The sequence below is a fragment of the Octodon degus genome, unplaced genomic scaffold, assembly GCF_000260255.1.
Source record: "Octodon degus isolate 3935 unplaced genomic scaffold, OctDeg1.0 scaffold00009, whole genome shotgun sequence".
Taxonomy (NCBI): Eukaryota; Metazoa; Chordata; class Mammalia; order Rodentia; family Octodontidae; genus Octodon; species Octodon degus.
The window spans coordinates 31486553-31514071 of record NW_004524585.1 but is presented as its reverse complement, the minus strand read 5'-3'; the positions used below and the strand labels follow the sequence as shown (position 1 = coordinate 31514071).

General features: G+C 35.7%; 1 protein-coding gene across 6 annotated transcripts in view; it reads right to left on the bottom strand.

Moving 5' to 3' along the window:
- Fam172a (family with sequence similarity 172 member A) overlaps positions 1 to 27519 on the bottom strand; it is a 444651-nt gene that overhangs the window by 162539 nt on the left and 254593 nt on the right. For all 6 annotated transcript variants that reach the window (XM_023708514.1, XM_023708524.1, XM_023708528.1 and 3 more), the window contains one exon: positions 22706 to 22825. In XM_023708514.1, the coding sequence (XP_023564282.1) occupies positions 22706 to 22825 (120 nt within the window). The remainder of the gene's footprint in view (positions 1 to 22705; positions 22826 to 27519) is intronic.

The window sequence follows — 27519 nt, the reverse complement described above, 5'->3', positions numbered from 1 at the left end:
GTAAAAGTTATGATATGAAATATATATACCCTAATCAATCTTAAATTTGACAAGATTGAGTCATGTTAACATTACTAATAACAAATAGAATCAGGCAAATCATTCTGGACCATTATTTCATAGTGAAATAAATTCAACTTATTTTTTTAAACACATAAAGCAATGTACATCCACTGAAACTAAGACAAATGATAACTATGGCAAACACTAGTAAATTTTAATTTATGTCTAGGTTTAGGAGATCATCTTGAAAGAAAAAGGTTTCAAGCTGGAATTGAGATGCACTGTTTGAAAAACAAAAATAGCACAAGATAAGTGACATATATTCTGGTAATTTTCTTTAACATAGCTTTTCAAATATAATCTAGTCTATAGTGTACTCAAACTGCAGAAGCATCCAAATTAGGATGGAAAAAAAGCGATATTTATCCTTGAAAAAAAGGGACTATACTCAGAGGAATAGCTGAATAAAATTGAGACATCTGCAGTAAAGTTTTACCTTCTCCCTAGAATGTTTGAGATGAACTCAGTGTAACACTGTCTTCCAAGAAAAGACAAAGTGATCAATGCAAGAACACATCAGGCTGCCTTGGACAGGCCAATCAATTGAAGAAAGAACCTTGCCCAGGGCCTTATGCAAATAGAAGCACATCCTGAAACCTAGGGAGGGAACATGCGCAATAGATCAATTGGATCTGCAAAACCTCACAGCTACATCAGCTTCAGACAGTAAATATATACTGATAAATATCTCACACTTTCTGCAAATTCTTAAAATGGGTTGCTGTTTTAGTAGCTTGTTAGGAACTCTTCCTGAGACACGAGTGCAGCAAAGAGGAGCAACCGTCATGGGAGAAACATTCAGTGTTACTTTAAGACTGTGAATAAAATTCTGATTTCTTAGAATTACTTGGCATAGCCGAAATCTGCTGACATTTCAGAAGGTTAAGCTTTAAGTATGTTTGTATTCATGAACAGGAAATAAAACTTTAAAAAGTACCAATATCAGGTACTTCTTGAAAAGAATAAAATACAAATGTTACAGGAGAAATAATTCAAGACAAAAAGTTACAGCCATTATTCTCAGAAGAACAACTGGCCCTATTACTAAAGATTATTCTTGATAGTGGTTAACCTATTGAACAATATAGGAAGTTTTTCTTTTAAATGTAAAGCCTGTATCTGTAAAAGTCACTCGAAAATCTGAGAAGAATGAATAATAAGTTTTAAAGCTAGTCGATACCCAAAGCTCCACTCTGTCACAGAGCAATTTTTAAGACTAAAAAAAATTTTGCTCTATTACATCTTTAAGGAAATGAACTGAATTCAAAACTGTTTCCTAAATATTTCTAATATTTGTTTTTCTAAACTGTTTATTACAAACTGTATTTAAAAAGGCCTTACCTAAGAGAAAAGGGTTAAGGTAATATTTAAATAAGAAATACAATGCTAGCAATTATACTACAGATAACTATGAAACAAAACCTCTGTAAATACGTGTTAGTAATTTACCTTAATTGAAAGTTTAGTTGCAGATGCGTATTTGACTATGGATGTAGCAAATATTTCTAATAATAAAAATAAATTATGATATTCTTCTTGCAGGTATATATTTTAGTAGCATGATTTTTTTCTTATGTAAAATGCTATATAAAATAAACCTTCTACTATAAAACTCACTATTTCAAGCTGTTTTTTTGGCTCTTAAAAGGACACAGACAACTTAAAGCATTAGTTTATTTGATCAAGGGAAGAAGCAAAACTATGGAGAATAAAAGAGGCATATTGTTCATTTTTTTACATTTCCAGCACTTTTTACTTTGGTAGGACTTTAAGTTTCAGTTTACTTTAATAAAATTGTTTCCCTAAAGGCATAACTAAATATGTTTGATCCTCTTTAGTTGACTTAAAGTTTTATAACAGCTTTACTATTTTACATGGAGAAAGTATAGAGATTTTAAAAAATCAAAGTAATACAATACCCCTTTATAGTTTTTCAAGTATTAGATATCACATAAAGTGCTTACAATAAACCAGAAAGGCATGAAGTAGTACATTAATTTTAGGGACTCAAATGTTTTCTTTTTTTCCAACTATAATTTCAAATACAAGAATTCTGAGTAGTCTGGTATTCAATGTGAAATGTAAACTCCAGTTTACAAAAATAGAAAGGCTCATGTAACTTTGGCTTCACTTTTTGTCACAATATTTAAATCAGTATGTTTTCTCAATATGAAGAAAACAAATTTTAGGGTATTATCATCCAATATTTGATGTGAATTAACTTTGGGATAGACATTGAATAATGAAATTCTTGCCTTTCTGATATAAATCTGTACAATATTCATTTCTTGCTTTTAAAAGCACATTTTAAACTTAGTAGGTATCAGACATGATGTTCAGTTTGCCACTAAATCACATGTTTTACAAGCATAAAAGCAAAATTTCTTTAAACAATTTTTTTCATAATTAAAAACACCATAACAAATTTACAAATTTACTTACGCAATTTTTAAAAAGCATTAGAAAGGATTATGTGCCGTGGGTAACACACTGATTCTGAGGCTGGGAGACTTGGGTTTCAGTCTTGGCTCTGACCCCGTGCAGCCTTTCCAAGTCTCATTGGTCCTGTAGGGTCGGTAATACCTACCTCAAAGAGCTGCACTCAGGCTGCACATGACTTGCAAGGTAATGCTTAATGACCGGCTTTAGTATATCCTAGCCTTGTGCTGTCCAGTGGCAATAGAGCACAGCGGTTTCGCGCATGGGCTTTCAACCATAAAGCATGGGTTTAAATCCTGACTCCATCAGTTATTAGTTGTGTGACAGGTAAGAAACTTAATATTTCTGGTGCATTAGTTTTCTCATTTGTAACTGAGGATAATATTAATATCTACAGTGTAGGGTTATTAAATGGATTACATAAGTTAGCACTGTAAAGCATCTATAACAATGTCACATAATGAGCAGGTATTATGTTATACAGCTACTATAGGTGTAACTTACAGATATGGATAACATGAAAGAAAAAACTCTGACAGAAGAGATTGTTCTGACCAAGACCTGAAGGTTGATTCATATATGTGTGTGTGTGTGTGTGTGTGTGTGTGTGTGTGTATATATATATATATATATATATATTTTTTTTTTTTTTTTTTTTTTTTTTTTTTCCCCCTCGCAGTACCAGGGATTGAACTCAGGATCTTAAGCTTGCCAGGTAAGCTACTGAGCTATCTCCTCAGCCCTTAGTTGATATTTTAGACAACAGATATCTATTTCCAGGAAGAAATAAGCTACAGAGATGAGCCAGTCACGGAGCTTGGCCAAGGTCACTTTCTTGTTTTCTAGATCTTCATAATGTATTTTCAGTTGTTATACTTAAATTAAATTTCCAAAACAATACATTGAGCCACAGTCAAGTCACTGAGGATATATCAAGACATATAAATGATTTAGGAATTGTTTATTACTTTAAAATTTCCATATCTTTTTCCTCTTCATTAATTTGGCTAATCAATGTTTCATTAAAACTGAAAGTCTTACTGAGGCACCAATCAGAAAAGGCAGTAAATACAGAATACAAAAATAAAGTAACATGTTATTCAACAGAGAAATGAAGAATTGAATCCTGAAATATTTGAAAATCCAGAATATTATTTAAAGTCATTATAATTAAAAGGCAAGAACAAACCAACACAAAACTCGTAGAAAGCAATATAAGGAATACGGCAGAAATAAACAAAATACAATCAAAGAAGAAAAGAAGGCAAATGAAATGAAAAGTTGGCTTTTGAAAAGAAAACCTAAATTGAAAATCCTTTAGCAAGACAAAGAACAAAGAAAGAAGATTCTAACACATAAACCTAGAGATGAAAAAGGAAATGTTACATCTGGATGTACAGAAATACAGGAAACTACTATGAGTAATTATGCTAGAAAATCAGAAGAAATGGATAACATACAACCTACCAATATTTACTGTAGTAGAAACAGACAATCTAAATAGATCAATATAGCAACAAAGTTAAAACACAGCACAAGGGCCTGGGGTTCGAACCTGGGTCTGCCATACCGGCCATGCCCCTAGGGCATGCTGAGATGGCAATTAAGACTGGGCGTGGTGGTGCACGCCTGTAATCCCAGATCTTGGGAGGCTTAAACAGGTGGATCACTATGAGTCTGATCTAGTAGTGAGACCCTGAACACCCTGTAGACCCTTCCCTAAAATAAAAAAAAAAAAAAAAACCAGAATAAAAGATTAGCCATTAAAGAAAAATCCAAAATCAAGTAGTTTCACTGCTGGATTCTAAAAAAACACTTAAAAAATGAACATCACTTCTCAGACTATTTCAAAGCCTTGAAAAGGATAAGGGAAATGCTATCAAACTCATTCGATGAAGCCAATAATTTCTTACTAACAAAATCAGCTGAGGACACAAGAAAAAAAAGAAAACTATAAGCCAGTTTCACTGACAAACATCAATATAAAATTCTCAACAAAATACTAGAAATCCAAATCACCAGCACATCAAATATGGTGAGATGTACCCTAAGGATACAAAGGTGGTTCAAATATGCAAATACATAAAATTAATACCTAATATCATCATAACAGACAAAAACCACAGGATCATCTCAGTGGTCACAGCAAAAGCATTCAATAAAACTCAATATCCCTTCTCAATAAAAACTGTCAAGAAATTGTTATGCAAGGACAATCTCTAAACCCAATGAAGACTAACTCCGAGCAAATCATGGACCACACTTGCCGAATGGGGAAAAGCTGAAAATATCTCTAAGATCTAGATCTAGAGCAAAGGATGTCCACTTTTACTACCTTATTTAACATAGTACTGCAAATCTTAGTCAAAGCAAATAGATGAGAAAGAAATAAGATTTATCAAAAATGTAAATAAATATAATTACTCCTGTTTTCAGGTAACATGAACTTATACATCAAAAAAGCTAAGCAAAAATTCCTAGAATTGATAAGCAGATTCAGTAAATTTGCAGGTTAGAATATAAAGATGAAAACATGTATTTTATATACTAATAATAAAAGTCTAGCTGAGAAAGACATCAAGAAACAACCTGGGGGCTGGTGAGACAGTTCAGCAGACTAAAGCACCTGATAAGGCAAGCTTAGGCAAGTATAGGGACTGCAGTTCGATCCCTGGCACAACATGCTTCACCAGTCCTGTCCCCCTGGGCAGGCTGAGCCGGCCAGAGTACCGGTGTAGTGGCGTACACCTGTAATCCCAGAGCCGGGGAGGCTGAAAGCAGGAGAATCACTATAAGTTCAAGCTGTGTAGTGAGACCTTGTAACAACCAAATACATTTAAAAATTTTGATTCATAATAGCTATAAATAATAAATCACCAATAATTAATTTAACCTAAGAAATAAAAGACCTCTATAATCAAAACTGTAAAACACTGGTAAAAGAAACTGAAGACGACACTAACAACATATTCCATGTGGAAGAATCAATATAGTTAAAATGCCTGTGCTGCTCAAAGGAATACACAAATTCAAGGCCATTCCTAGGAAAATACTAAGGGCATTCTGTACAAAATTAAACAACCAACTGAATTTTGTATAAAATCACAAAAAGCCTTGAGTAGATAAAGTCAGATTGAAAAACATAAAAACAAACTCCAAACAACAATAAAATAACACACACAAGGAAGCACTGTAACATCTACATTCAAAATATACTACAAAGCTGTGGCAATCAAAACATGATGGCATCTGCATAAAACAGACAGACTAGCACATGAGAGCCCAGAGTAAGCCAGTGTATTCACAGCCAGCTGATTTTCAGTGAAGGTGCTAAGGACATGTAGTACAGAAGGTATGGTCTTTTCATTAACAGTCCTGAGAAGAAATGGTTAGCCACATACTGAAGAATGAAACTAAATCCTTATCTCTCATCAGCTATAAAAAATCTACTCAAAACTGATGAAAGGCAAATAATATCCAACACTATGAAGCGACTAGAAGAAAACATAGGAGAAATGCTTCAAGACCCTGAAATAAGTAAAGGTTTGCTGGACAAGATCCCAAAGACACAGGCTATAAAGCAAAAACAGAAAAATGGGATTATAGCAAACTAAAATAACTGCACAAAAAGGTCAACAATCAACAGAGTGAAAAGACTACCCATACAATGGAAAAACAATTCACATATGATCCATCTAGCAAGGACTTAACAGCCAGATTACATAAGACACTCAAATAATTGTATAGCAAAACAAGAAAAACAAAACAAATAATTGGATTTAAAACTGGATGATAAATCAATGCAGACATTTACCAAAAGGAGATACTACCGAGGGTCCAGGGGCCTAGGAAAGTGTTCAACATCACGAATCGACAGGGAAACATAAATCAAAACAGTGAGCTATCACCTCCTTACAGGGAAAATGGCTATGACCAAAAAGACTAAAGACAGCACAAACTGGAGAGGATGTGAAGGAAAGAGAAATGTCTGGCACACTCAGCCATCAGGGAAAACAAAAGAACTGTTCCTCAACAGGCAAAAAAGAGAACTGTCACATGCCCCAGGATCTCACATCTGTGTACATATCCAAAGGAAATAAAGTAAAATATTTCTGCCACCAAAAAAAAAAAAAGATGAATTTTTGCCATTTGTGCTAGCATATATGGATTGGAAGATTCTGTATGAAAAGAAACACATCAGATAGAAAGAGACAAACACTTCATGTTTGCAGTCCTATACAGAAACTAAAAAAAATGACCTGAAACAGGAGAGAGCAGATGTTGAGATAACTGCAGGCTACAGACAACGTGTGAGGAGGACAGAGACAGGCTGGATAATGGGTACCAAACTACAGACAGATAGGAGGGATTAGTTCTAGTGTTCTGTAGCACAGTGGAATGAATGCAGCCTCTAACACATACATTCCAAAACAACTAGAAGCACATAGAAATGATAAAAGTTTGATGCAATGAAAATGTGATGGTAATAACGCCAACTGGATCACTACACATTTTGCTTTAAATTATTATAGAATAAACCATAAACGGGTACAAATGTGTGTCAAAAATGTAACACATTATACTGCTTATTCTTCATTGATACTTGATATAGAAACTCAATGAAAAATCATTAAGTTTCTATGAACAACATTTATGCTGTTCAGGTGTGAAGCAGAGATTCTAACAGTGATCTCACACAGCTGTTACGAGGATTAAATGAGACATGTACCAAGGATGTGGATGACGGCCATAAGGATGCTACTGCTGCCTTCTTCATACAGAAGACTACAATCTGAAATACTAGTACTTTTTTAAAGATTCACTCTCAGAGACACTGCCAGGAGCTGCTGAAAGTGCTTCTTGACCAGTGTGCCCCAGGACCCCATGGCCGACAGATTATAGGGATGGATTCCAATGACAGCAATGACAGGGCTCTGTGAGACTGGATGCAGAGCAGCACTCAGGAGTGCAAGCACCTGTCAGGAGAGCCTCCTGCATGACCTTCCAGACAGTTTGAAGGTCATCAAGCATTAAAGTTTGTAATACGCTATAGAGATCTCATATATCACTACACAGTTAATATTTCTTTTATTTTACTTTTTTTGGGTGCAGGTTCTCACTACACAGCTCGGATTCATAGTGATCCTCCTGATTTCTGCCTTCCTAGTGCTGGGATTACAGGCATGCGCCACCATGCCTGGACTCCAGTGCCGGCTCAGCGCTCCCAGGGGCAGGGCCAGCATGGCATGTGTTGCCAGGGATTGAACCCTGATCCTTGCGCTTACCTAAGCAAGCGCTTAATCCACTGAGTTATACTGCCAGCCCTCATAGTTGATACCTAGACAATGTAAAAGCATTTAGTACTTGTGTGGATGCCCTAACAATGTGCAACAGCAAGCACAAATTGGAGGCTCAGCCAGCAACAGTGTTAGGAACTTCTATTACATTCTTAATGCTGCTGCAAGTATCGGTCTTTTCCTAGGTAATGAGAACAGCAACACAACAAAGGTGGTGACACACTGGCTCCTCATCTAGATCACTTTATTATTAATAATATACAGGGCATCATTTTACAGAGAAAGTCAAGGTTTTTTGTTATCAGCTGACAGGTTATTAGAAAATTTTAGAAAGTCAATGTTTATAACTATTAAACATCCTTTGATGGCTTGTAATTGGAAAGAGGTAGAGAGTGGAAATTCCTACCATTGGGGAAGCTAAATGTGTCCTATCTGTCTAGTCCCTCTCCTTTAGGAATAATAAACGCTGCATGTTTCTTACAATACAAATGTTTGGCCAATGTAGTAAAGAAATAGAGATAAGATATAGGAAGTTAGCAAGACTTACAGATATTTAGGCATAAAGGAGACATACTAGAAGGAAAATATTTTAAATCATTTGATTCAATTTTAAAGTTGACACTAAAATACTGGATAGCAATTTTCATTTGCATCTTAACTGTTTTTAACAAACTTTTTGCAATAAAAACTCAAATATGCTGAAGAAAATTAATCTAATGAACTTCATATCTGTGTTCTCCTTTCCCCCAAACTTCTGCGGAAACTCTCACCTCCAATGGGGCAGAATTAGGATCTCTGGACTTCAGGAAGTAAACAGGCTTAGGCAACATCTGAACTGGAAAGCTCTCACAATATGAGTATTTTCAAAGACAATGCTGGGTCTCTCTCTCTCCCTCCCTTCCCTCTCTCTTCCTGTCCTCTTCCTTTTTCTTTCGCTCCCCTCATCCTCCCCATCTTTCTACCATGTGAGGACACAATGACAAGATAACATCTGCAATCCAGCAAGAAGCCTTTAGGAGAAATCTAGAATGCTGAGACTCTCATCTAGCCCCCAAAATTACCATAGTATGAATGTTTAAGCCATCCATACTATGGTTAATTTTTGTTATAGGAGCCAAAACTAACACAGAAATTTGCATCAACAAGTGAGGAGGTGTTCTAATAAATACTTTAAAAGGTGGAACTGCATAAAGGGTAGTCGCTAGAAGAATTTTAAAATGTACACTAGAAAATACCAATGCTCCACGAAGAAAACCTTAGAGTTGATAATGGTGAGGACTGAGAAAGAAAAGACAAAAGGTATGAAGAAAGTTGGCATCTTCTCAGAAAATATGTAAAAATACTGGACAAGTATTGTTAGAAATATGAATGGAAATGAGGGTCATGTTATTAGACTCTGGAGCAAATGCAAGTCTTGAGATGAAGCAAGAAACCTGGCTAAACAGTATTTTGTGTAAGACAGAAGTTGAGAGCAATGAAAGTGGGGCTTAGGAGATTTCTAAGCAAAATTCTGGAGTATCAACTTGGTTCTTCCTGATGGCTTTAGTAAAATAAAAGGTAGGTAATAGGAAACAGGAAAATATATATTTGACAGCTAGGGAGAAGACCAGAGACAAAAGGAAGGAGAAAGAAGAAGTACAAGGAACTAAGATGTATTAGTTTCTTGTACTTCTGGATGTGTACCAAGTCCCTACGATGAATATAATCATAATGTGCTGTAAATGTGTGCTAATAAAATTTTTTAGTCTTAGTAAGTTTTTTTTTTTTTTTTGTGGAACCAGGGATTGAACTCAGGCCCTTGAGCTTGCCAGGGAAGCGTTTATTCTACTGAGCTATCTCCCCGACCCCCTAAAATTTTTTAAAAAGTGGTTTCACATTAAAAATAAATTAAAAATGAAAAGATACAGATGAAGAAGAATCTGTTCCAAAAAAAGATATAGAGCTTACAGATCAGGAAAATTATTTGCTATCCCATTATGCCAAAAATGAAAGGGCATGGTCTCAAGACAGAGCTAAGGATGTGGCTGAGGAAACTTATGAAAGGAAAAGAGTATGAGTATGCACACAATCGGCTAAACCAGCAAGCAAACTGCCTTCTGAACTGAAGATGGGAGGCAAGATGGTCTCGGTTAAGACAGTCTTCTTAGACTCTGCCAGGTTAAGACTAATAAAAGCATTCAGCTGTAGCGCTAGGACTTTTTTTTTTTTTTTTTTTAAAGAAAAGACAAGAATGGCTTTGATGTCAGAGCCACCACCTAAGATTCAAAAAGGCAGACGGTCTCCAATAGAAACCATGGGGCAGAAATCTTGCTTGGCGGAGTCCTGGAGGAAGCAGTCCTATCCAGCAAGAAAAGGTGTGGGCAGGGTGCCAGCAGACAGGTGAGGCTTGAGCGGCCCTCAAAAAAACCTTACAGATGACACTGCCATACCAGTGGGTCTGCAGGTTGAAACACCACCCATGAAAGATGTGTGAGCCTCACAATTTCATGGGATATGTCTTGCTAAGTTTTGGACTTCCTTGGGACCCTATAACCCTTCCTTCTCTCCTATTTTTCTCTTTTGGAATTAGAATATTTATCCTATGCTTATTTTCCATTATATTTCTGAAGCACATAAATTGTCTGCTTTTACAGGTTCACAGCTGGGAGAGAATTTTTCCCAGGATGGATCATAGCTTGAATCTCACTGGTTTCTAATTTTGGTGTTACACAGACTCTGAACTAATTTATTTATTTTTTAAAATAATTTTATTGGGAAACAAATAGCAATGAGGCAGTTTCAAAACCAATTACTAGCACAGTTTCAATAATTAATAAATTGCATATTGTTGTCTTAGTGGTTATTCCTTGTATGAGATGCAGCCATGATATCCTGTCCATCAACACTATTAGAACAAACCTCTCTATTCATTGAATTACAGGAATGTAGCTGTATTTCTATCCTAACTATTTTGAATATACAGATACAAAATGATCGTTCATTTTTATCTCCCTTTTATGTTTAGTTTTGTCAGAGAAGGGTATTCCATTGTCACTTAATATATTGTAAGTGCATAAATTCAGCAAAATATTCCAATATAGTCCATTAGACTCTGAACTTTAGCCTTAGAGGCAATGCTGGACTTTGTTAATCACTTTTATTGTTGGGAAAAAATACCCAACATCCACAACATAACAGAGGAGAAGTTTATTCTGGCTCTGATTTTAACAGGATTTAGTCCATGGTTGGTTGGCTACAAGGAAGATGAGCACAAGCAACATGGCAGAGGGGCCTGGTGGAGGACAGGTACTCTCCCCAGGGCAGCCAAGACACAGGGAGGAAAAGGAGAATCTGGAGACAAAAATGCGTCCTTCCAGGTCCCTTCCCCAGGGACTGCCTCCAACCAGGCCCCACCCCAACACCACACTCAGCTACAAACTCAAAAATGCATGAGCCCACTAACCAGTAGAGTGCCCCCAGGATCCAACTGTCTCCTAAACACAAGAGAATTCTGGTGACCTCTTAGATTTAACCCATAACATGTGACAAATCAAGCTTTTGGGGTTGCCGGGATGGAATCAATGTATTTTGCATGTGGAGAGGTATCCCAGGGAGTATATATCTGTCTCTAAGATTTATATCTGATACCCCACCCTCAATGTGATGTGATTGAGAAGTGGGGCCACAATGGGATTACAAGATTAAAGACCCCATGACTGGATTAGCATCCTTAAAGAAGAGGGAGAGAGGGCCGTGGAGATAGCTCAGTGGTCTAAGTGCCAGCCTATGCAAGTGCAAGGATCCAGGTTTTTTTTTTCCCCATAATTTTATTCATAAACAAATAGCAATGAGAAGGATCCAGGTTTGATCCCGGGTACCACCACATGCCAAGCTGGCCACTGAAACTGGGTGTGGTGGCGCAAGCCAGTAAACCCAGCACAGGGGAGGCTGAAACACGAAGATCACAGTGAGTCCAAGCTCTGTAGTGAGACCCGGTACCAAATATATTAGATTAAATTAAAAAAAAAAAAGAAAGAAAAGGAAGAGAATAGACATCCCCTGCCCTGAGGGTCATATCACATTGTGGGTTTAGCAGAGTCATAATGTGCTAGCACCTGGTTCTCACACTTGTCAGTCTCCCAAAATAATGGGAAAAAAAGTGTACTGTTTATAGTACACAGTGCAAGGTATTTTTATTGTAGCTGCCCATGCTTAAACAGGCAAACTAATTTATAGAAGATTTGACATTTATCATATTCAATTTAATCACAAACATAATTGCAATACTATGGAGCTAAAGTCAGGGTTAGTTACTTCCTTTGGTAAGAGGTTTCAGTATCTTCTTCATTAAATATCTGTATTTATTAAGCAATTTTTGTAAATTTCCCAAAGTGTTCATAGTATCAGGGCCAAACTGTACCTTGTATACATTCAAGGATACTAACTTTAAGTGTTTATGAATTTTTAAATCTTAAATGATCAACTGTGTTCTCTTGTCCAACTTCTCTGTTCATATGAATGCTGAAGACCTGCTTTCTTCATTTTGATTGAGCACAGCATTATTTGAAATCTGATCCCCAAAAGCTTATTTTTACAAAAGTCTAGCATCAACAACTAGTTTTTAAAAAATAAGACTATTTGTTACTACTCATCATGTGTCGAGTGAGGATAGGCAGTATGACAGAAACGAGGATAGATCTGTTATTTAGTCTCTACCAATTAACAAAATAATTCTGAGATATTTTCAAGTAAAAAAAATACTTGAATAAGAGTCAAGCTGAGAATAATCGCCAAGATGGAAAACCAACCACAGCCTTGGGTTTCTAGAGGAGAAAGGGAAAAGTAAATGATATTTTTCTGACGAAGAAGAGCACAGCAGTTTGTGAACAGAAGCACTCTTTCCTAATACTGAACCCTAAGTGGGCTTAGTACGATCTTTCCAGGGGGAGTCAGCACAGCGACCTGTTGGCTGTCGCGCTGCCCTCCTACTCCTCTCCCAGCTTGAGTGTGTTTCCTGTTAGCCTATAACCTTCTTGAGGCCAGGGATTATCTGTTTTACTATTTTCATAATGTGGTATGTTCAATCCAATAAATAAATGGCTCTTTTTAATGACTTTTCTCAACCATATTTTGTCTTGAGGGCATAATGTTCAATTCTAACTCCATGAAACAATTTCAACAGAGTCAAACTAAAGTGACTCAGTTGGTTTTACTGTGACCCTAATTCATCCAATGAAAGGTGCTGAGGGTTGGGTGTAGTTCAGTGATGCAGCACATGGTTAGCACAGCTGATGCCCTGAGTTCAATCACCAAAACAACAAGAACTGAAACTTATTACAAAAAATATGAGGTAGGACAGAACTGGTGTACCATACAGTTAAAATATATAGAAAAATTTATACTTTGGCTACATAATTCTGTACTTATGTGATGATTACTTCCAGTTATTAGATTATAATTATTTATGATCCTTTAAGAAATATTAGTCAAAACAAAAAAAGAAAGATTATATAGCCCTAGAGAAGTATAACTTTTTACCCTGAGCCCCTCCCAAAGGTTTAGATATAGAATGTGACAATCCTGGCTACAAATCCCTGTATCTCCTTTATGGCCACACAAATCTGAAATGAGTGTATCCAGGATAAGCCCTGGATCTGCAAATGATCTCCAGATGGAGAATTCTACTCCACCCCATTCTGATCTAGGCTACATAATCAGAATTTTCCATGGTGCTCCTGATTTTTATGCTTACTTCTCCCATCTCCTCTTTCTCTCTTAGGAAAGGATCCTGTTTCTGAACTCCCAGGCCAATGGATAAAGCCTTAAACCTGACTTTGCTAAGCCTTTCCCCAGGGCTGAATGAGATTGCTTTTCCTTCCTTTCCTGTAATGGAATGAAGCAGGTGCGATGAGAAGAGGTACTAGGAGCCAGTGCCCACATTCTGTCTGCCCACTGATCACCAGAGGGCTTGCATTTCTCTTCTGTCAGTGGATTCTATCTCCTGATTCAGGTTGAGATCACTATCTTTTACTTAGCCTAGGGACAGCTCAACTGCTGTTTCTCGCAAAGTAAACCTCTGACTGAGTTAGCCTGTCCTGAAATCCTGGCAAAGAAAACTCATCTGGATCTGCTCTCTGCTCTTGTTCACCTTTGCCTCACCTTAACATGAGTGCAGTCTGCTCTGAGTATCAGTGTACCTGGCTCCCCAGAGGTAATGTTAGGAAACTGACAAGAAGTGGATCTCAACTTCTAGGATAGAAGTTAAATTGTTTTAATGAGAAAGAAAGAAAGAAAGAAAGAAAGAAAGAAAGAAAGAAAGAAAGAAAGAAAGGAAAAGAAAAGAAAAGAAAAGAAAAGAAAAGAAAGAAAAAAAAGAAAAGAAAAGAAAAGAAAAGAAAAGAAAAGAAAAGAAAAGAAAAGAAAGAGAAAGAGAAAGAGATAGATAGATAGATTGTCCTATGAAAGACATCTGTAATTTGAGATGTCAAATCATAGCTGTTAATGTGGTTGGAAATTTTACTTGTAAGAGAGCTTGTAAATGATTACCATAAGGCTGTAAGAGAAGTAAAGACAGACCCTTTAGGAATTTAAATATTTTTTTCTGATAATCCTTATAAAAGATTTTCAATCCTTCATCATCCTCTCATATCGATAGTAAAGTCCAAAATCTTTCCTTGAACTCTTTGTTTTTATTTACGTATTTGGTACAGGATCTCACTATGTAGCTTAGTGATCTTCCTGTCTCCAGCCTCCCCAGCACTAGGATTACAGGTGTATGGGGGTGTGGGAATGGTACAGCATGTGGTACTGGGGATTGAACCCCAGTCCCTGCACTTGCCTAAGCAGGTGCTTAGTTTACTGAGCTATCTTGCCAGCCGTCCCCTTGAGCTCTTATAAAATCAGTGGAAAACAATTGAATGACTTATACTTTAAAAAGTAATGTCACTCTCTGAGTTCTCTTTAACAAACATTACGTGAAGTTTGCCAAACTCCTTAGTTTCTTGACAATCTCTGTTGAACAGTGTCTCAGTTATCTTTTTCATTGCTGGGACAAAATACTGAACATCTAAAATTAAGAAAGGAAAGGTTTATTTAACTCACAGTTAGTGAAGGTTTCAGTCCATACTTAGCTGGCTCCAAGACAGAGTGGCACATGGCACAGAGCAGCCAGGCAGTGGAAAAACAGCAAGAATAAAGGGAGGGGCAGCAGCTGCAGCAGCCAGCAAGCCTCTCTCCTCTCCTTACACTATAATGCAGATTACCCACCCCAGGGCCACGGTGTAGCACTGGCAATCCCAGCATTGGCTCAAGAATCAATCACAAACTCTACAAGCCAGCCTGTGACTGCAGGAGGCTTTAGGGGGACAACTAGACACAAACCATAACAAACAGATGGAATGGCTAGTTCCTCAGCTTTACAAATGTAGGGAGGGCATAAAGGATGGAAGGAGCCTGCCTGTGTGAACATTGCAAAAGCCTCTTCTGAAGGTAAATCCAATGACACAGTATGGATCATTTAGTCCACAAAAAGATCAAGTTATTAAAGAGTACTAAACTTTTTCCCCAGTTAAGCAGCTTTTACGTAATCTGATCTTGGTGTGATGGAAGGATGTAAGCACTAAACGCACATGTGGTGCTTAAGAGAACTGACCTACGGAGAAAATAACTGACTTACTGGTGAGACACTGCATACTTCTCCCCTAAAATGAGAAAACAGACAAGGATGTCTATTCTAGTCCTTTTTATTCAACCTTTACTGGAAATTTTAATAGTTAAGGCAATCAGGCCAAAAAATAAAAATTATGAAATAAGTAAAATGCATCCAGATTGAAAAGGAAGAAATAAAAGTACCTGTATTTACACATGAATCAGTTTTATACATAGGAAATCCTAGAGAATTCAGAAATAAAACTACTGAACTATAAATGATGGATGACAGCATACAAGACTAATATATAAAGATCTATATACCATTAATGAATGATAGTAAAGTGAAGGAAACAATTTCACAATACAACAACAAAAAGAAAATAATTCAGGAATAAATTTAACAAAACAACTAAAATTTGTACATTGGAAACAAAACATGTTGAAAAGAACTAAATAAATGGAAAGATAACCCATGTTCATGGATCAGATAATAGTATTATCAAGATAGCAATTGTTCTACAGATTGAATTATTCCCATTCAAAATCACTGCTTCTCCTGCTTTTTACAAAAACTAATAAATTGTTTCTAAATTTCATCTGGAATACAGGGGATTCTGAATAGCCAAAACAAATATAAAAAAGAATGAAGTTAGATAATCTGCTATTTCAAATTTTAGGACAAAGCTACTGTAAGCTAGTCAGTATGTTACTTATCTGAGAACAAGCTTATATACCAATGGTAGAGAATTCATATCAATGGTATGGAGTTCAGAAGCAAACTCTTACATCTATGTTCAACTGATTTTGACAAAGGTGCTAAGGCAAATGAAAGGGGAAAGAATAAACCTTTAAAAAATGGTGCTGTGACAAGTGAAAACACATAACTGGACCCAATCCTAACATAATTCATAAAAATTAACCAAGTAACAAAACAAAATTCTAGAGGCAGATTTTTGTGTTTGTCTGTGCTGGGGATGGAACCTAGGGCCTTGTGTATTCTAGGCAACTGCTCTACCACTGAGCTATAGTCCAACCATAAGACACAGATTTGTTTTGTAATTTTTTATATATTTAATACAGGGTCTTACTAGGCAGTTCAGGCATAGTGATCCCCCTATCTCAGCCTCCCCAGAGCTGGGGTTACAGGCATGCACCACACTTTGTTTTGGTGGCCAGCATGGCTCACTTGGGGTTCCAGAGACTGCAAGGCATGCAGTACTGAGGATCAAACCTGGATCCTTGCACTTGCCAGGCAGGCACTTAAACAGACAAGCTATCTCCCCAGCTCCTATGACACAGATTTTTTTAAGAATCCAGCCATTTAATAACAACATCTTCCCCACTCTCACCCCATCACAGAACCCTGACAATCAGATTCAGTCACTGGTGGGGGCTATGGAAAGCCAGGGTGAATACAGGCAGCAAGAAATGATAAGACACAGATTTTTAAACCTACTCATGCTGTGTAAAATCTAGTATAAACAAAACTGGGGAAATCATCTAAATTTAAATGTTGGTCATAGTTATACAACTCTATGAATATACTAAAACCACTGATTTGTATGCTTTAATAAATGAATATTATGGTATGTAAATTATATCTTAAGGTGCAACAGATACCAATTATATATCAATGAATATGTAAATTATATCTCAAATATTGAAAGGATGCAAACATAGAAACAATTAAAAGTAAGCTAACTACTAGGTCAATGGTGATATAAGCTCACAGGTGGGATAAAAAAGAAAGTCTTTTTGCTTTATTCTATAGACTACCTGATAACAGTATGAAGATACAATTTAGTTTAAAAGTTTCTTCTTTTATTAAAAAGATCATACTTAGAAGAAGAATGAGTTACAAGGAGGCAATCCTTTCAGTTAAAGGGAGAGCTGGGAGAGAAGAGCTGACTAACAACAGGACAAAAAGATAACATTCTCTCATGTCAAAGAAATTGGTCAGGCAGAAGTCTCAAACCAGTCAATATTTAAATGAAGAGTAGAGATAATAATTTTACTAGTAAAAGATATTGTTAAGGTTTAAACTCTCTTCATTGGTAAACGTACAGACATTTAAGACTACTCACTGATACCTGTTGGTGTAAATGTGAGGACAATATCAAACTATGTTCAAGTTGTTTTTAGGTCATTTGGCCAAGTCAAGACAGAGATAAAAAACAACTTTAAGACAAGATGAATTAGGCTGCATCCTTTAGCTTTATTAGAAATGAAAATTTAGTTTTACTGAGTTACTTCAAGTATTTTTCTAAGAGTGTTTTGAACCTGCATTATTTTGATACTAAGTTTGACTCAATTTTTCTTTGGTTTTTCCTCCTTCATTTTACCTCTCCTCAGTTCATCATTTCCAGTAGCCCATTCATCATACTTAACAGATACTTGCTTCATTCTTTGTGGGCAAAATTCACTGATACTTGAAGACCATAGTAAGCCTAAGTCACCAGAGGTAAAAACTAAAGATTGCAGCTCCTCCCCATTTTTACTTCAATGTAAATCTAAATCATACTTTAGGCAATTTAAAAAGACCTACTGAGAGTAGACTGAGGTCTGATGTCCTCACACAGCGACCTCCACAACTCTGTCCTCCATCAGCTGCTCAAGGGCCGCTTAGACTGCCCGGAGGCCAGGGAGCCCCGCATGGAACAATGGCAGGAAAATAGAGTTCCCTCATTCCTTAATTCACATGCAAGTGAGGTGCCAATCAAGTGCTGACAAGCATGGAGAAACCAAAATCAAAAGTGGGTAGAGACGGATTTCAAAAGGAGCTGTTTTCACACATTTCTAAGGGATGTTTTTAATGGTGCTTGTGAATACACCACTAATAACATGAAAAAGAAAATAAAAATAATCAGAAAGACACTAATTTTGTATCAGCTGAGAAGGTTGAATAAACTGATAGAATGCTATTTACTACAGTATTTAATGTTTCATAAAATATGAGCACTCTTGTCTAGCAAGGGAGTGACATATGAATGCAAACTGAGTTATTGAGTAATGCAAGCAGGGAGGGTAAGGTGAGCTGAAATTGGTAACTGGGCATTGACCAGGAAAGGCAGCTCATTTCCAAGTAAAAGAAAATTTTAAGGTTTCTTGGTTTTGCCAAATTGATCATAATCTGGAAAGACGAGAACAAAGCACTCCAAAATGGCAATCAGCGCAAGCAATGAAATAATTTCATCAAAATGGATGGAGACGAGATAATGACTAAGCTCAAAAACTGCAGTTTCATGACAGTTAATTTCCAGCAGAAAAAGATGTTGAGTTTTCAACAACTAATATAAAAATGAGGTATATTATTTCTAGATGTCTCCCCCAATGTACTTGATAAATGCATTCTAATTATGATTTCTAATTCTATCATGTAGAAAACAAAATTTCTAAGAGAAATCTAAGGCCTTAATAACTAACTTTATGCATTGGCAGTCCTTTAAATGTACAGAAAGAGAACAGATTAAAATATGTCTCTTTCAAAAATACATTATCTACTTACAAGACAAATAGTTCTTTCCTTTTCTCTTTTACAATGGTTGGAATAGACATAAGAACTATCTCACCAACATCCACTTTTACTAGGAAAAGATTAGAGAAGCAACAATTTGAATTGTTGCTTATATGAGAGCAAAAGCTGAGAAAATAGACTTTTAGTATCACTTTTCTCATTACTATAGTATAATGCATGGTATTTTTATGAGGTTGGACTTGGTCAAGTTCTAAGGTTTACTATCATAAAATGAATATTGCTTTTGAAAATAAATCTCTGATAGTAATGTATTCTTGGAGAGAAATCTGACACTTTAAGATAGGATACAATCATAAATTTTGTTCTCAGTTTTCAAAAACAATTAGCAAAATACAAAAACTACAAAATTTTTATGCCCTAAATTTCAATGTAGGGCCAGGGAGATAGCTTAGTAGAATAAGCACCTGCCTGGCAAGTGCAGGGTCCTGAGTTCAATCCTTGGTACCACCAAAAAAAAAAAAAAAAAAAAAAAAAAATTCAATGTAATTTATCTTCAGATATTTATTAGCAGCACATTTAATTTTAAACCACAACTATACACAGTTTTATTTTTTTATTTTATTTTTTTAATTTTATTTATTTTTTTATACACAGTTTTAAATCAGTGATTGGCAAGATATATTTAGCTTTAGGTCCTGACTGGTACTTTTATTTCAGTAGTACGTACTGTAAGTAATTGCATTTATTGGTGAAACTGTACTGCTAATTTTTTCACACTTAAAATAAATTTTCTTGACATTCAGAACCTGCAGAAGAATGTGAACTTGTATGGTGATGGCTTAAGAACAATTTCTATGCATTTAAACATGATGCTATAAAGTAATACACTCTGTGTGTGAACGTGTATGTGAGTGTGCGTGCGTGTGTGTGTGTAGTTACTTCAACAGGAATAAATTTTAGAATTCAAAAAAAGTAAACATTAAACCCAAAGCATTTAATGTATGATGTATATAATGCACTATTGAAATAAACAACTGAACCTATAATTTAAGATTTCTATATTAATGTTTACAATTCATTTTCTTGGAAAGTTAAATTAAAACTTGGAATTCATGTAAACAACTTCCATATATTACACTATGGTTTAAAATCCTGAGAATGAATATTTGCCAACATTTTAAACACTATGACTTTGCCCTGAAGAATACGTGAGATGTGCTTGCTTTGGCAGCACATACTCTATGAAAAAAAAAAAGGAGAGAGAAAAGAAAATAATAGAGTATCAGTGAAAATATGAAGAACAGTACTTAAGAACAAGTTTAAGGCGAAGCAAAAAGTTTAAAAACCTTTCAGTGTATTTTCTCGAAAACACTCTCTTTTTAAAAGCTTCATCAAACTGAGACATATTGAATTTAAACAGAATAGAAGTTGTCAAAAATCAATGTAAAACTCATCAGTGTACAATGCTATTTCTTAGGGAAATCTACTTTTGTAGGTCAGCAACCACTCTTCCTTCATTATCACCATCTGTATGCCAGTGTTACCTACCCGGATCAGTTACTTCACAAAAAGTGGCAAATATACAAAGCAAAGATGACCACCATTAATGTTTTCGATCCTAAACAAGGTATACGACATTAAATAGACTTCTCAGCCCAGTGCTACTTGACAGATATGTGATGTGCCAGTGGTTATATTATATTCCTCCTCCCATGCATGTGCCTCCTGCAGAGATGGCAGACTACAGAAGCTGACCCTTACTGAGACCATCTTGTCTCTCTGACAAAGCTCCTTTTTAACTTCTTACTTACTGGTTACTTCCTGCGATGGAGAAAAACTTTAGCTCAGCTTGTGATAATTTCACAGGCCCGGAGGACCCTGACCTTAATAGCCTCAAGGTCAGAAGTCAAGTCTTGTTCTGAAACATCTGTGTGCTTTATATTAAAGTGGAACAAAAGTGGAGAAATATCCACCAGTGTGTGACAAGGAGGACAGGCAAAACAAGACTGACACCCTGGTCATCTGTCAGCCCTGGCACCTTAAATTCATCTTAAAAATGGTTTGAAATCTACTTAAATTGCAAAATTCGTACACAATTGTTTTTATAAATTGTCTTAAAGTTAAGAAAAAGAAAAAGGTACTGATGTTTTATAGGAATCTGAAATTTGGTTAGTGTTTTGGACCTTCAAACATATTTTAAGTCAGTGCACAAATCAGGAAAGTTCATGTTTTACGTAATTTAGTGGCCTACAAGGAAGTTACGCTATCTAATCTATATCTGCATAGTTATATAACTGTAAGGATGAAAGGAATTATTTGAAAGATGTTTACATTTTCAAAGTACCTCATATCAGTATGTTAGAGCATCAGATCTGTTGTATAAATAAATAAATTTAGTAAACTTAAAATAATCCTCCTGACTAAAACCAATGAAAGAAATAAAAGATTTGATTTCTTTATTGATCTTAAAATAGTGTAAGCATTTGTAGACTTTGGTCACCTGAAGTATTCTCCGGTGCCAGGTGTCAATACTGGCTTTATGTCTAAATCACATGTCAAGCAATGATGTGCAGGGAAATTGGAAAGGTGGAAATATATTTAATTTCCATGACAGAAAAAAGTAAGTCTAGGAACATCAGACAATTAATGTTGTGCTTACCATTTACATCTACTGCAACAGTTGGATGTAAAATAATCAAAGACACTTTTATCAAACAAATCATTTTATTATAATAATTGTACCTCTTCGTGACATAAGAGGTTTTAGACATCGATGTGCAAATATTTCATTAGCATATGCTTAGAGTAGTTTATATCCCATTAAGCACACTGGCATAAAATTGTGCTACTTTTAATACTATCTATAATTTAGACAAAAAGTCAAAAACTTTTGTAAGTTTTCTATTATGTGCACATGATATTAAATCTAAGGTTTGTGATATTTTGAAATCTAAATTCTTATGACCAATAAACGCATTCTTCTTTCTTAGAGTTTTAACATTAATTTTATCAAGTCTGATCAAGAATCAAATAGTCTGCAAATAGTAAAAGGTTCTCCTAGAATTTTACAGGTAACATAAATTTCAGTTGTATACACATAAAACAGGAAACATAAATATGATATGTAGAAATTAGGACTATGGAATATTTTTTTCTTTGTATTTCAGGGAAGGGTCTATAGGTGTTCAGGGTGTCACTACTAGATGGGACTCATAGTGATCCGCCTGCTTACAGCCTCCCAAGAGCTGGGATTATAGGTGCGTACCACCACGCCCAATCTCAATTGCCATCTCAGCGCGCCTAGGGAGAGGGGCTGGCATGTAGGCCTGGGGATCAAACCCCCAGCTCCTGTGCCTGCTTGCAGGTGCTTTAATCCACTGAGCTATTTGGCTGGCCCTAAAATATCGAAATTGTGAAAATATGTGTAAGTATGAAACAGAGGAAGGATTTCTGGTACTCATTTTAAAGCTCTGTCATACTAAAATTAGTATATATTTTTTGCATATTCTTTATAAATATCACAAATCATTCATACAAAGTACTCTTTGTACTGTTTATAAAAAATAACAGTATCAAGGTAAAGGGAATAGAGGATACGCCCTCAGAGAAATAAAAAAAAAATTAAATCATTAATTAAAAAGAAATTAAGGGCTGGGGAGATGGCTCAGTGGAATAAGCGCCGGGGCCTGAGTTCAATCCCCGGTTCTGCAAAAAAACAAAGAAAGAAAGAAAGAAAAGAAAAGAAAAGAAAAGAAAAGAAAAGAAAAGAAAAGAAAAGAAAAGAAATTAAATTTACACTTACCAGTTCAACAAAAGCAAGTCCTCCATAGCTGTGAGCAACAAAAAATACATTCTCAGCTGCAGACTGGGCTATGAAGTGGTCCCAAACATAGACTGCATGCTCTTCAGGAGAGCCATTTTCCTATAAAGAAAATAAATATCATAGAGTACAGACTTGTCTAATTATTATCAGAGACCAAGTTATACATTTGCATATATAAAAAATTAGATGGTACTAATTCAAAATAATAACAATAAAAGGAACTGCACTGAAAAATTAGAAAATAAATTAATATTAAGAGTATTAGTCTGTGACTTTTAAGTTTCATCTACTATAATCATCTGAAAAAATTTAAAATAAAAACATTTTAAGGGGAAGATATAGATACTAAAATATATATGATACACATATATAAAAGTGCCTTATAATTGTATTTTATGATAAAATGATGTAATAATAAAAATTGAATGACATTCTTATATCAATATCTGAATATATTTATATTCTACACACATGTGATTTGGTTCATAAGATTTTAAGTATCACTGTAAGCTGGAAGGACAAATGAATAATGGATATTTTCTATTTCATTTATTAAAATACATATACTGGGCCAGGATGTAGTTCAGCAACTGCCTGGCAAGCACAGGGTTGTGAGTTTGGTTCCCAGAACAAAAGCAAAATTTTTTTCTAAAAGCATTTCCTACACATATTTTATTTATAGAACTGGAAAAAACCTACACGTATAAACTTAGGGACTTCTACATTTCTCCTAACTTGCTCAGTCCTAATAAATGTATGTGTTTGTGCATGTGTGTGTGTGTCTGTATGTGCATACATGTGTGTGCATTGTACTCTTTGTATGTGTAAAACTTAATTTCCCAGATATTTTATTTTATTCCCAACAATTTTATCATGACTTCACTGTGCTGTATGTCCACCGGGGATATATGTGATTAAAACAAAAATCAAGATAATGTGAAAACCAAAACCAATGAAATAAAAAAGCTAATCATGCTAATAAAAATCAGCTGCTAAGAACTGAATATATCATAAAGTATTTGTAGAATTATTTCTTAGATGCTTTAACACTCTAAGAGACTAACTTCCTAAGACTGTCACGGATATTAGACAATCCACATGCCTGATTCTAATTTCTACCTGAAAATTTTACCAGAACCTATTCAGCTATTGCTTCTAAATGCCTGTCCCGTCCAAGATTTTTCTCCATAGCCACAAAAGTAACTATTCACCGGTCATCTCTTTCTGAGTAGATCTTCATATTCACCCAATCCAACACTGTCCTCACATTTCCCTCAAACTGGTATCGAAGTCCATGATCCTCATGTCCTACTGTAATAGGGACATCGTTTTCTTACTTCACTCTCGCTCAAATTCCTCATATCATTCATGAATAAAATCTTGTTGATTTCATCTCCAACTGTCTCTTAAATCTGTCCACTTCTTTCCATTTCCATTTCCTCTGGCTTAGCTCAAGCCACCATCATTTTATAAGTGGCTGACTGCAAGAATCTTCACCCACTTTCTTGCTTTAAAAACTGTCAATTTAAATGCTAATTCCATAGACAGAATTTCTGTTTTTCAAATCTCTTCTAGAGATGCAATGTGGTCATGTCACTCAGTCAGAAGAAACCCTTCAGAGTGCTCTCACTGCTTCAGGATGAAATCCAAATTCCTCAGTATGACGTTGCAGTCCCTTCAGGATCTGGCATTCATCTATCTCACTCTCTCCCACTACTGTCCTACAAAAAACACTATGATGCAAAAGACACACTTTGCCTCTTGAGAGATCATAGAGAACACTGTTCCCTCTATAATGGGCATCTCTAAGTGACCATGTGTGCCATACTTTTCTTGTCTCTGGACTACTCACTTTGATAGGGAAGTGACCTCGGCGTTCTGCCCTCTCTTACACACCACCTACATCTGAGTAGCTCTGCGAGCCTTCACTCCTTCAGGACAGTGACCCTATCACCCTGCAGACAACATGGTCTCTAGCACCTTGGGCATGCCTCCCATCATCACACTGACTATCATAACCACATATTAAATTATCAAATTCTGGAGGCCAAGAGCTTTATCTTCTTGCACATTAATCTTAGTGTAAGAGAACTCCAACATCAGCTGGGCATGGTGATGAACACCTGTAACCTCAGCACATGAGGAGGCTGAGGCAGAAATATTATATATATTATTTATATTACTCATAATATAATAAATAAATAATTACTTATAATAAATTATTTATTAAACAAATAAGACATTGTTTAGATACTCATTGTATCTTTCAGGCTGGGTCTATTTTTGTGGCATTACAGTTCCTCTCCTGTCCAATTCTATTTCCCTCCCTTCATGAAAGGTACTGATCCTAAGAAAACTCCCCAACAAACTTCCTGTATGCACATCTTCCGCCTTAAACTCTTAATCAGGAAAACCTAACCTAAAACACCGTGTCGTCAGGTTTCCCAGGAAACAGAAAGCTAACTCAAAGTCAGAATCTCACAAGTCAAAAGAGTTTTAGAAGAAACATGAAAAGTAGTTAGCTATTTATATGTATTTTTTTAACCATGCTAAAACTACTAAAGTTGTGTTGGCTCAAGGTTACCTGCCAGCTCTCCTATCAGTCACAGTGGCTTAAATTGAATCCTATACCATTTCATTGTATTTTTTTCATCTATTTTCTTTAATCTGCTAATTCATTTCCTCTTCTGTTCAGAATGTTAATGACTAAAAGATATATTTCATTTTGGATTTGAAGTATTTTTAAAAAAACCTTGCTACAGGTATTCAATAAATGGTTAACAATGTTGGTAGTACTGGCAATAATAATGAAAACATTAAGTGAATTTTTAAAACCATGATTGAAGAAGTATTTAAACTTCACTTCAAAAATTTGGTTTCTACTAATCTAGAATATGGAAAAAGACTGGTGCTCAAAGAGGTTTATCCTTATCATTATCTCATCTACAGAAGCTAAAAATGGGATTAAAGTATAAGTACCCAATAATGTACACAAATATCTAAATACATTATAGTTTATTGTCCAAGGAAATAGTATGGAGTTCTTCACTGAGTTTAAAATGGAATACATGTGCCTTGCCTGATTTTATATGTAGCATAATTGTCACTAAGTAAAATATGTTACAAAGCTTCTCTATTCCTTTCTCTCTCCCCGCCTCTCTTTCCCTCCCCTACTTCCCCACTCATACCAGCATCCCTAGCCCACTTTCACTTGTTTCTTTTCAGATAAGGCCTCATCCCTTGCCTGGGCTGGCTCAAACTTGTAATCTTTCTGCTTCAGCCTCCCAGAATGGTGAGCTAACAGGTGCACACCACCAGATGCCCCCTCCAAGACGTTTCACAAGAAAAAAGAAAACTACTCAAAGTAGCTGTGCAGCTTCTAGATGTAACCTTGTATTTTTTTTTTCTCTTTTTAGCTTTTCACCTCTATGAACTGCCCTAGATTTCTACAAAGGACATGCTTTTGTGATAACAACATAAAGAACAAAAAAGTAAAAACTGCCCCTTGGTGCTTCCTGACGGCTTCTTGGGGAATCAGCACCCAGCAAGAAAGGCTGTCTTCATACCTCCAGATCCAAACCTTCTGGGGTCTGGGCTGAGCCCGCTGAGCATCGACTAGGAGCAAACGAGAAGGGTTGTCTCAAATAAGTTCAAGAGTAAGAAATGATAGCTAAAAGCTTGACAGTCACAAAAAAGAAAGAAAATCACAGAAAAAATTTGAAGACCACATACAGCACACTGGCTTGAGCCTACTAGTCTACTGGCACAGAGAAAGGCAAGGTAAGGGTGGTGCTGCATTTAAAACATAACTGACCGGAATAAGGACCTGGTACCATCTAAAAAAACCCTTTCGTGATGCCATGTGAATTCTTTAGTGGCACAAAGATAAATATTTTCATTCAAAATATTGTTTTAGCAAAACGAGGGATAAAAAGAGATAAATTTAAGTCATAAATATCTGGTTTTCATGTGTCTACTTGAAAAGATTTTTAAAAGTTAAGGCTTTTTTTCCATTTTATAGTCCCCATCATTTTAGGATTTAACAAATTCTGCCAAAAAGTTGTAGCCTTCTTTAGTAAGCATGGAAATGAATATACTTAGAATAGTTGACTAGTATTATGAACTAAAATCTCAATGTTATAAAGAAGTGATAATATACCAAGGCAAATTTGTGTCCTTCCATACCGCAGCACACATTGTATCTACAATCATTACGTATTTATAAACCATAATCCAGACTGGATATATTGCCAACAATGTATTTTGAGACTAAACAGATTTCAATAGGAAAGACTTTCTAATACACTTCAATTACAGAAATGTAAACAAACTAAACCTATTCTGCAGGTTACTCCATGAATCCCTCATTAGAGTACATTTTATATTTCAGTAACTTGAGTAAAGTTGTATGATTTGAAAATGTGCAAATGTACAGAATACATGAAAAGATAAGTAAATCTATTAATTAGAGTTGTGAGTGGCAAAATGCACATAAGATTTACACTGTAGTATTCTGCTGTATGCAGAGTGCAGGTTGAAATTCCACATGTACTCTTGCCATCATTAATCGCTAAATGCCAAACGGAAGTGAAGCAGTAACGGAAGCCTTATCAAGCATGCCAGACTCTACTACCTAGGCATTGAAGGTTTGTATTTATGATGGACTACCTGAGCTGATAACACATGGAACTATCTAAACAACATTTGCATATTTATGTAATTATTTTCTAAGGTTAATTAGCTCCTATAATGCATTTGGCCCTCTGAGACTGCTTACAGTGACAGGTTCAAAT